The 10,912-nt window shown below is 45.8% G+C and overlaps 1 protein-coding gene across 2 annotated transcripts in view; it reads right to left on the reverse strand.

Annotated features, from left to right (window-relative positions):
- The window catches only part of LOC135389997 (uncharacterized), a 96,179-nt gene extending 87,123 nt beyond the window's left edge, over positions 1-9,056 (reverse strand). For both annotated transcript variants that reach the window (XM_064620025.1, XM_064620024.1), the window contains exon 1: positions 8,938-9,056. In XM_064620025.1, the coding sequence (XP_064476095.1) occupies positions 8,938-8,995 (58 nt within the window). In that variant the 5' untranslated portion in view covers positions 8,996-9,056. The remainder of the gene's footprint in view (positions 1-8,937) is intronic.
- Positions 9,057-10,912: the final 1,856 nt, after the last annotated feature.

A 10,912-nucleotide genomic window follows, 5' to 3' on the forward strand; every position in this document is an offset into this window, starting at 1 on the left:
GTCGGAACTGAAGTTTGTTTGAAGAAGGAAAATTGAAACATCGTTAATTGAATGCCCTGGCTGGCTAAAATGGCGTGAAACTGGAAGATTCGGTTTTTTCGGGGTTAGCATTAACCAGCTAGCATTAGGGGTTAGCATTAGCCAGCTAGCATTAGCAAGGGGTTAGCACAGCCCGGTCACAATGCTAACCCCTTCAGACAACCGTCTCAATTTATCCCAGAACCCAACCGCGACAGAGCTCTCGATATGTACATAAAAGCTGTCCAGAAAGATATCATTACCGCATACAACGCGTCTTCTAGCCGCAGTCCCAAGTCAAATTTGACCCCAGTAGAACAACAGAGTCTTTCTGAACTCAAGCATTGTAAGGAAATTGTTATCAAAAGAGCAGATAAGGGTGGCGCAATTGTTGTAATGAATAGGCAAGATTATATTAACGAGGGTCTGCGACAATTGAGTTGCACTTCATTTTATGAAAATCTGGACGCCGACCCCACGGAACGAATTGTTGCGAGCATCACGAAAGAACTAAAAGCCCTAAAAAGTAAGAAAGAGATCGACGCGACGCTCTACGAATACCTTCTTCCCCGAAATTCCACACCGGGCGGGTTCTACATGCTGCCAAAGATTCATAAAGAAGGAAACCCTGGCAGGCCAATTGTGTCTTGCAATGGTACAGCCACAGAAAAGATATCCAGCTTTGTAGATCACGTCCTCAAGGACATACCCCCACAACTACCGTCCTACATCAAGGACACTAACCATTTCCTTCAAATACTAAATCAGTGCCAGCCCCCCACATCAAGTTTCCTAGTTACATTAGATGTCTCGTCCCTCTACACTAATATTCCCCACGATGACGGCATTATTGCAGTTGAGACAGCTTTTTCTAGATACGCCGGACACAGTCCTATCGACCCACTTGCCCTGTCCAAGCTAGTAAACCTAATCCTTAAAAACAATAACTTCGAATTTGACAGTCAGCACTACCTCCAAATCAGCGGCACGGCTATGGGCACTAAAATGGCGCCTACTTATGCAAATATATTCATGGGAACTTTGGAAGAAAAATTTCTGGAAGGACGTGAGCGAAAGCCGGCACTTTACAAACGCTACCTGGATGATACATTTATGATCTGGCCACATTCAGAAAGGGACCTCATAGAATTCATAAATGATCTCAACCAATTTCATCCCACTATTAAGTTCACCCACACGTATTCAACTGCAACTGTTAACTTCCTAGATGTTCAGGTAAGACTACAAGACGGAGTTCTAAGCACCGACCTATTCCGGAAGCCCACTGACTCCCAACAGTATTTGTCCTTTCACAGCTGTCACCCACGGCATACAAAGCTTGCCATCCCTTACAGCCAAGCCTTTCGGTACAGGAAAATCTGCTCGAACGATGACGATCTTGACAGGAATCTAAATCAGTTGCAACAAACATTCGTTGACCGCCATTTTCCACCGAACCTTGTGAAAGACGCTCTCAACAGGGCCCGAAAAATAGAGCGCCAGTCACTATTCGGTACGCGAAAAAATAGCACAAAAGAGGACGCTATCAACCTGATCGTAACATTTGCTGGAAATATCCCAAACATTAAGGGTATACTGAATCGACACTATAGCATACTTCAGCAATCCGAGCGCACAAAGGAAATTTTTCCGCAGGCACCTCGTGTCACCTACAGGCGCGCACGCAATCTGCTAGATAGCTTAGTTCATTCTAAAATCAACGAACCAAATGATTCACCAATGGGTTGTCACCCATGTGAAGGCCGCAGATGTCAAATATGCAAATCAATGCAAAACACCACCATAGCCGAAAGTACTAGTTCTCACTTCAGAGTGACAATTAGAGCAAACCTAGACTGTAATTCGTCCAACGTTATCCATCTCATTCAATGTAACGCATGCCAAGCACAGTACGTGGGCCAGACAAAAACCGCATTCAGAATCAGATTTAACAATCACCGATCGGACGTGACGAAAAAACCGAATCTTCCAGTTTCACGCCATTTTAGCCAGCCAGGGCATTCAATTAACGATGTTTCAATTTTCCTTCTTCAAACAAACTTCAGTTCCGACCGGTGCCGAGAACAGCGCGAATCTTACCTTATCTACAAATTCCAATCTATCATAAACGAGGACCCCGGTGTACTGTCAACAATAAGAAACTTATCTGCTTAGATAGTGTACTGCTGCTTGTTCCCCTTTTCTTTGCAGAACAACAGTCCACAGCCCTTGGATTCCATCCCACCTCCCGGACTATGACCTCTTCACCGGACATGACTCAACCACTTCCTTGTACTTGACCTGCTGACGGCCGCCAGGTGGCGGGACCCCCCGATTGTGACGTCATTGTAGCACTGTATAAAACTCCAAGTGTCATTTGTCATTCTTCAGTCCTGACGAAGGCGGAGCTTCCGCCGCAACGTTGACTTCCCCCTTAACTTTCCACTAGTAAATAAATAACTCCCCCTTTTTCTACTTCCTACATCTTCGTTGTCTGCCTCATATTTTGTTAGTACCTATATATATATATATATATATATATATATATATATATATGATTGGAGAACTGTGGACGACATAATGTTCCTGAACGGTTTGCATGCTGAGAGGTGAACATGTTTGCAACATAACATTTTCGTCATGCGTTCTTTTGCCTACAAATGCAATAACAGTGGATGTGGTATACCTATTATACACAGGGCTGTGGATGCGAATACACGTCTGTTTACTATCGCGGATTGCTGTCGCGGATCCTATGTGCCGATACGGAACGGTTGCGGATACTAGAGATCCGCGCTCACCTCTACATATGACGATACAACGAAACACATACATGTATGTCTTTGCTTGGAACCGCGAAGCGGAGATTGAGTGACTTTTTTTTATTTATACAAATCACTCTAATTTCATTCTATGAGTATATATCCTCTTGTACATATATATCTGAAAAATCAGCTTCAACTTTCGCTCCGCCATCATTATTTACGCGAAACTGACATTTTTTGTCGCTAACGTTCGGCCTATATAGTGAAGACCGCGATCCGAGAGAATGGCAGGAAAGACATGTAACAAGGAAACGACGCTGAGACGAGAGGCGGTGGGGGAGGGGGTAGTGACAGAATTTGCTCGCCGTTGTTCGCCACACAGAAGTGGGCGTCGTCACGACCATAGCAAAAAAGAAAAGGACGGATGGAGGATGAATCGTGGAGATGCGTAGGGGGTGCGTGAGTCCATCAGGGAGTGCAAAGTGCTAGAGGGGTCGTCGGGCAAGACCCGCCTCCTGCAGAAAGAGAACAAGGTTTCTTGCTTTAGCGAAACGTTTGGCATAAGAACCACCGGGGTAGAGGATGTCCGCTAGCGTGCCAGAGCTGGAGTCACGGAGGTGGGCTTCGCGCCCAAAATGGTATGCTCGGCATCTTCGTAGGATGTGCTCGATTGTTTCAGATTGTTGACAGTAGCCACAGCCGACGACAAAGACGAGAGACAAAGTAGAAGAACAGAAACCAAGCGTGGACTCACAGCAAGACTCGTTGTACCAACTTGCCCAAGTCTACACCGTTGAGCGCTAGCAGCGAATGGCACCGTACGGACTTACTGACACGTGTCTAGGTAACCCAGTCACCTGTTTGCTAGTCCGTACGGCACCATTCGCTGCTAGTATGTCGCTCTGAAGAAGGTGTGCGCCGGAGCGTGTTCCGTAAACCTTTGGCCAGCACTGTACATACATCTTTACCAATCGTTGATTCTAACTGCTTATGTTACGTGAAAAAAAAAGAAGAAAAACTCTTATATACCGGCAGCTGTCTGTGTAGTGTGTACGAAGAAGCGGTCCTACCGCTTTCCTGGCCAATCAGTTCTGACAGCAACCACTTCTGCTAGATTTCTGCAGTTCTGAGTCTTCCCAGCATGCCTCCTTCTCGCAGGTGGCGTTGATCAAAGTGGTCGCAAAATCCATCGTTTTGGTATGTTGCCCGGGGTATCCGTTTCAATCCAAACCAATCAGTTTCCCCAACATGGTGGAACTCAGTAAATAAGGGTGAGGTATAACTACTGGATGGCCTGCAATAATAGGGAACTGTATTTTGGCTTTTGACTGGGCTAGACACCTCAAAAAGTGGTATATATAGGTATAGGGAGGCCCCATTGAAGGGGCTCTAATAAGGTTGGTGTTTGTGGGTCTCATAGACTACTGGAAGCAGGTATATTCTGTACTCAATGCTCATTGCTTCGAATACACTTGCAATGCAACACAGGAAGAACATCAAGTGCGCACTGTTTCGCGATACGCGCTGATTGTGGGATGTGTGTAATGAGGAATTTCAAGTCAAAATGACGAATGGAAACGTGGTAATGACGAAAGTCCCACTCGTCAATCTATATAACGTATGCATCTTTTTCAAGAATTGTCTCCCTATAGAAACCGTATTTTTTGTCTGGAATAGCACTGTTGAACGCGTAGTAAAAGAGATGGACTCGATAATCACATCACGGCGCTATTATAACCGTCCAGGCACTGCTCTAGCTTCTCTTGCGCACGCATCTGCAATCTGATCCATATACTGCCCCGCTCGCAGTTGGTGGGGCTTCTCGCGGTGACTGTGTAGCCTCCGTTTTGTGCTTGTTTCGTTTCTCGAGCATTGGCTATAAGTTGTGTGTTTGATCACGTTTTACGCGCTGATTCCGTTCCTGTTACCTTGTATGGTGGTATTAGTGAAAGCTCCCGCTACTGCAGAATGTGCGTGTGACATGCGTCCCGGGGAGACGTACCTCTACTCGTCAGAGCCAAGTCGGAGCTCCCCTCGTACCGCATTGATAGAACGAAAAAAAAAAGAGAAAAAACAGAAGAAGAAAAGCGGGAAGGGGCAGTTCCCGCAATATATTTCCGTTGACGATTGGATGCGCTAGGGGTGACGTACCCTTGACGTGCCTTGCGACGATTCGGAGGAAGGAAAGAGGAACCTCCAAATTGGCGCCTTTGTTAACGTTTTAATTACAAACGGCGCAAGGGGTGAATGTCATCACTGTTGCATTATTGTCCTGATGACGGAATCTTTCATGTCGCAAAGACAATTTTTTTGCACTTTAGTGTTGCTCTAATAGCCAGACTTTCCTTTTAATACACGGGGCACTCGAACGTATGGTTCCACCCGGAAGACGTCGACAGTGACACAAATGTTGATTTGTTTATAAAATGTGGATAACCGGGCGCACTGTAGAGGTGCACTGTTTTATCCACACTTTGGCCGCGCAGAATTCAAAACGTTATATATTTCCCTCCGCAAACAAGGATACAGCGCGGTTCTGCGGGTATAACCACACCCGCGCTTAAACCCAGACATATGCTTTACTCCACGAGGGAAAGTTGAAAAGGAGTTAATTTGGGGAGGAATTTCTTTCGCTTCCCTAGATTTGATTGCTCCCAACTTTAGCCCCAAACGGACTTACGTCGATATATATATCTACTTTCATCTATAGTCACCGAAATGAAATACAAGACGTCGCCATTTCTTTTCTTTTTTTTTTCGTTTTTGTCTTACAGTGTGCGCAGTGGAGTGCAGAATTGTCACTTACTTTAAAGTCTTTCGGGATGCTTCATCCGCTGTACATTTGTCGGTTTAGAGCATAGTGTAGCTTGTACGAGTTGTGTGTTCTTGTATGCTTCACTTGTTTTTGCTGTACGCTATTCTACAAGGTACATCGTTCCAGGGAAATTTTATTGATTCACGAACGAAATAAAGGAGGAAAGAAATAGGTTTAGGCTAATTCGTTGCGTACTTGAGAATAAAAGCGAGAAAGTGAGTGAGAAAGGCTCAAATTGCGTTTTTTTTTTCTATCATAAATCATGAACGACGCAACCAAATGAATTCCGTTCCTTTTATGTTGATGTCAAGGTAACGGCATCTTTCAGGAGAAATTTTTGCAGTGCGGTGTCTTTTTAAAGCTCATGGTTTGGTGATGTTTTGCACCCGCCGCCTTCCGGCAGACAAGCGATCCTGCGGTACAGAATTCTCCATGTTTGTTGACGTGCTTTTTTTTTGCCCGCCGCTTTCATTAATCAGTGCGCCCAGCGCTTCCCGCAGCGCCACCTCTTGCACGTAGAGAACCGTCACACGTGACCACAGGAACGCCGCGTCCATTAAAATAATGAGAAGTCGTCAGACGCACCGCAATATTGCCGTTACTGTAATATCCAGCTGGCGTTTGTCTCGTTCTTTCGCGTCAGTCTAGTTTCTGCTCTATTTCAAATATTTATAGTCGTATTACTGTATGTGTTTTGATGCAGCTGTTTTTCATAATATTATGATTGCAATTCCTACATGCTGATCTCTCGCAGTTGTCAATTGCTCGCATTGAAGCGCAGTGACATGAATTTACGTGTTCTGCATTCCCGTTGTGCAACTGCTTGACACACTAGCAATGTGACCGGCCTGATGCATACCGCAATTCCTTCGGATTTCCATACCCTTCACTCACCAAGTTACGGTCCAGAGACCTGTATCCCACGGTGTAGAACCATTTTTAACTGCCACTTATTTTAGGCGGTATTATAACTTAGTCAATGAACGTGCTTCCGTTCCTGATTTCAAACAGCGATGAAATGTTATCTCGTTTTTTTTTGTTGTTTTTTTTTAATTCTATGTTAGCGCCGCGAATCAACTGTGGCTATGAGCAGCGTACAGACGTGAACAGATTGAGAGAGGACAACAGGAAGGAGTGGGGGACAGGGAGGGGGGGGGTTAGTATGCGTCCTGGGCCGACTTCAGAGGGAACTGTGCCGACATGTTATCTCGTGGTCCCTGTTTTAAGCCAATCACTCACGCGTTCCCTACTTCCGTTTATTTAATGCCATTCCAACGTGTTCTGTTATTGTTTATTGTTGCGTATTGTACGGCGCACGTAACGTGCCTATATGGCACGTCGAGGTTTGATTTTGTAGAGGCGCATCAAGAAATAAATATAGTTATGTATGTAACGAAGGGTTTTGACAGCGACGGATTTGGTGCAGCGGAGCAATGTGTGGACGGCGGCCGTGTGTACTTGTAGAAATACCTGTAGAATACTTGCAGAAACTGATGCCTCGAATTTTCTACCGCTTAACGATTACAGGGAAACACTGTTTTCGGTACAGGCTGCCCTCTTTTGTATCTCGTTACTACTTCCCCGCGTATAAGCGTGAGAGCAACCGAGAGAGAGAGAAGGAAAAGAGGCATTGATAGTTTGCAAAAGTTTAACGTTGAAGGATTCCCTCATCTTTACTCCATTAAGGATCGATGCCGTTGAAGAGAAGGGACGATCGCACGTTCAGGATCAGCTTTTTCGACAGCCCTTACAGCTCGGATCGTTTGTATAGTGGTGAGAAGAAACGCTGCCCGTGTGTCTCAAAACCACAAGCGCCTCTGCTAGCCAGGGAGCACGGTTTAGTAACGTTCATGGTGACAGGAATAGCGAATAGGGACACCTCCATGCTTGTTTCTCGATTTTTTGTCACCTTCTGCACGCTGCAAGAATGTTTCTGAGGCCCACACCGAAAATCTTACCTTACTATGCGCTAAAAAGCATTGAAGTCTATCAGCCAAGACAGATTTCGCGGCAACCGAGCAATTCCCCGCGGCGCTACACCATTTTAAAATTGAGCACTTCCGTCTCAAGACAACACGTAGTCGACCAAGATTGTTAACTCCACGTAGTTACACTTTTTCTCATTTAAATCTGCATTCTACAGTCGTTATTTTATTATTGGCGTGCCCTGTGTTACCGTGAAATACTTATTGTAGAACGGAGTATATCTAAACTAGAGGGGTATATTATTACTATCGCCCCCTCTCCCCCACCTTCTTCCGGGTTGTTTCTCATTTCCCCGGGTTGTTTCCCACATGGCTTGATCTTGTCAGACAACCCGTGAGAGGCAAGTGCATGACATGATATTTGAATCCGTATAAAACGTAAATGCAGCAGCGATGACACATATGTGGCTTACACCACAGCATCCTTCAATAGAGAATTTTAGGCCCGAATTATGAAATGCTACTTTCCTTCCCGATCCCTCTTTCGCTCCTAAAGGAACCTTCCGCCCAATTTCAAACAATCCTTCCCTTTCGGACTTCCTTTCGAGACACGAAAGGGCCGCCTCTGGAAAGGTTGCTGATGGGCTACACTTCGTTGCAACTCTCGCCTTCCGTCGACACGCAATCGGTTTTCCTGTTTTGTATAGCAGGGTCTTGTAGCTCCTTACTGGCTCAAACAGGACCGCTGCCTTATCTGCTGTGACGTATCGTGTTGACGTTGCCATATTTGGCAGCATACAACGCGTGGGTATCGTTACCACGTCAACGTTAACACGTGCCAAGGTCATCGGAAACGAAACGCAATCCCACGTCAATGAGCGCCCATGGTGCGCAACGCGTGCCCCATTCAGCACTGGGATTTCTTGAAATCATCCGTTCTGAAACCCATGTAGCACGACATTAAAACATTTTTAGGTTCAAAATAAAGGACGATAGCTTGTCTTTGGGACGCGGTTAGTAAAGTTATGCTCTGTACTCTCACTATCAGACGCGCTGATGGAAGCACTCAAGATTCCTTTCGTTAGGAAAGCATAAGCCGAGTTCTGAACTATCACTACGTAAAGAAGGCGGCCTTCTGACGAAAGTAGCTTTGTGTGTTCCTATAGGCACACGAACGAAAGCAGCGGAAGGAAAGTCTCATTCAAAAATTTTGGGCCTTAGTGCATCGTACGCTAATGCTTTTGCGTACGTAAGGGACAGTGTGGTGGTTCTGCGCACTGCGCGAAGCTCTCTTTATCCTTTGCGCGTGCGCAAAGCTACCAATGCTATCCCTTACGTACGCAAAGGCGATAGCGTACGATGCACTAAAACTCACTAATATTTCACACAACCGACTTTTTCTTGTTTTGCTCACCTCCACAGATCGCTACATCGGTAGGCAGACAGCTCGACCATAACACCCCGCCAGCCATCCCCCCTGACCAGGAAACAATAACACACTTGCAAGCAAAACAAGCAACACCACCAACACACGCGAACCCTCTCTTGCGGAAGAGGTTCAAATCAGGAGAATGCTGTTTCCTACGTGTCACGGCGAGATAGGACGATAAAGCCCAACCTTGACCCACATCCCTTGTCTTATCAGGCCGCCGTACTCGCCATAACACACGGACAGCAGCAAACGCACCAAAACATACTGCGCTTACACTTTCATGGCGCGCTATAAAAGACCACTTTTATGCGCCTTCACTGGCCATAGCCGACATGGCGTGTTTAGACAAGCTATTTCGCCATTCAAAGCACATGACAACGCATGCTGCTAGATAATTAACTCTCTTTCTCTCTGCGCGACGCACTTAACCTAAATACTGCACCCTTTTTATTTGTTTTCTGTTCACTTGCATTCACGCAACGTCTGACTCGAATTCGCCAGCGTGGGGTCCGACTATAATTATCCGGGTCCGAACCTAGAATTAATTTCCTGAGTTGGCGAGGTGCATTCGGAGGTAATGAAACCTCCTGTTTCGGCAGGACGCAATTGCGTTTTCGGAAAAAGGCCTAACTGACGGCTGTACCCTACCCATGGAACTGTGGTGAAACTTCACGGCTGTCATGCTGTATCAGTGTTGCGGGTTGCGTTGTGCAATTTGTGTCGGGGGAGGGGGGGCTGTGATGTAACGGGCGAATCGCAGCGTTTGCAGGTTGTGGGAACGGGTGTACGCTGGTTGTATTCTAATGTGATGTAGGGACGCTCAAGTTTAGGGTGCGCTAATTATGCGAGAACGGTAAACATGTGAAGAAGTAAGGTAGTTCGTGAAATAGCCAAGTAGCGCAGGTTGCAGGTCTTTTCATTTTCTTCGGTTTTGCATTTTTTGAATACGATGCGGTGCTTCAGGGCTACGTTACCTAAGCGCGGCAGACAAGTGTTACGTTGGAAGCAATTTGTTCCTTGTAAAACTTAATTTCGGACATTAGCAGTCGCTGCTAAGAGGCAATTCATCGAAAAAAAAATTCGTAAAATTATATGTGGATTTTACACTTCAGCTCCGTGGGATACCAATGTAAAGTGACAGTAGCTGGTTACTTTCTGTTATCGATAACTCGTTCATTTCATGTTATGTGCAACAAGTAACGCATTTAGCACATTTTTGGGGAGATGACGAGCAACGGTATTTAGTTAGTACGGTATACGGTCAGAACGGTAGTTCCTTTTCTTGGGTCTACAAGTGTGTGTTGCACAGTAGCTGAGCGAGCAAGACAGCTATCTCCAAAGTCTCCATTTTAGTTTTTCTTAAAACCAACCAACCAACAGCCATCCCGCGGGGAGGCAATTCCGACACAGAAGGAGGCGATTCACGTCAACCATGTGGTCATGAGGGCACGGCTTCCTTTGCGGAGGTCTGGGATACTGCAGCACGAAAATGAATTGCTTTAAATTTGCTGGGATTAAGAAGCTTCGATATGAGGATGTCTAAGTCAATCCACAAAGGACACTTGACGGACGCTATGGATGCTAGATACTGCTGTTGAGCTCCGTTGAACGGCGGATGCAGTCATGTTGTCCGACGTGTTCCTACGCACTGGTGACGTCCCAGTACCACGCCCCATTCGGATTCAGTGAACCTTGAACTTAAATATTTGTTGTGCATATTATGGCAAAAACGTTTAAGACTGACTACGCTTGAACGCTGTTATCGCTGAGCATCGTCAAAAAATATAAAAGCAGCATCTCATCATATACGTTAGCATGCAGGAACGCTCCTATATCACAAACGTGACCTCCTTTGCGGGACGTTTTAAAGACGTTCTTCTTTAATCTCATAGCTGGGCCTCGCACCCATCGTCAACAGGGGACATATGTACTTCGATGACTAAAGTTGGGGAGGTAG

The sequence above is a fragment of the Ornithodoros turicata genome, chromosome 3 (genome assembly GCF_037126465.1).
Source record: "Ornithodoros turicata isolate Travis chromosome 3, ASM3712646v1, whole genome shotgun sequence".
Taxonomy (NCBI): Eukaryota; Metazoa; Arthropoda; class Arachnida; order Ixodida; family Argasidae; genus Ornithodoros; species Ornithodoros turicata.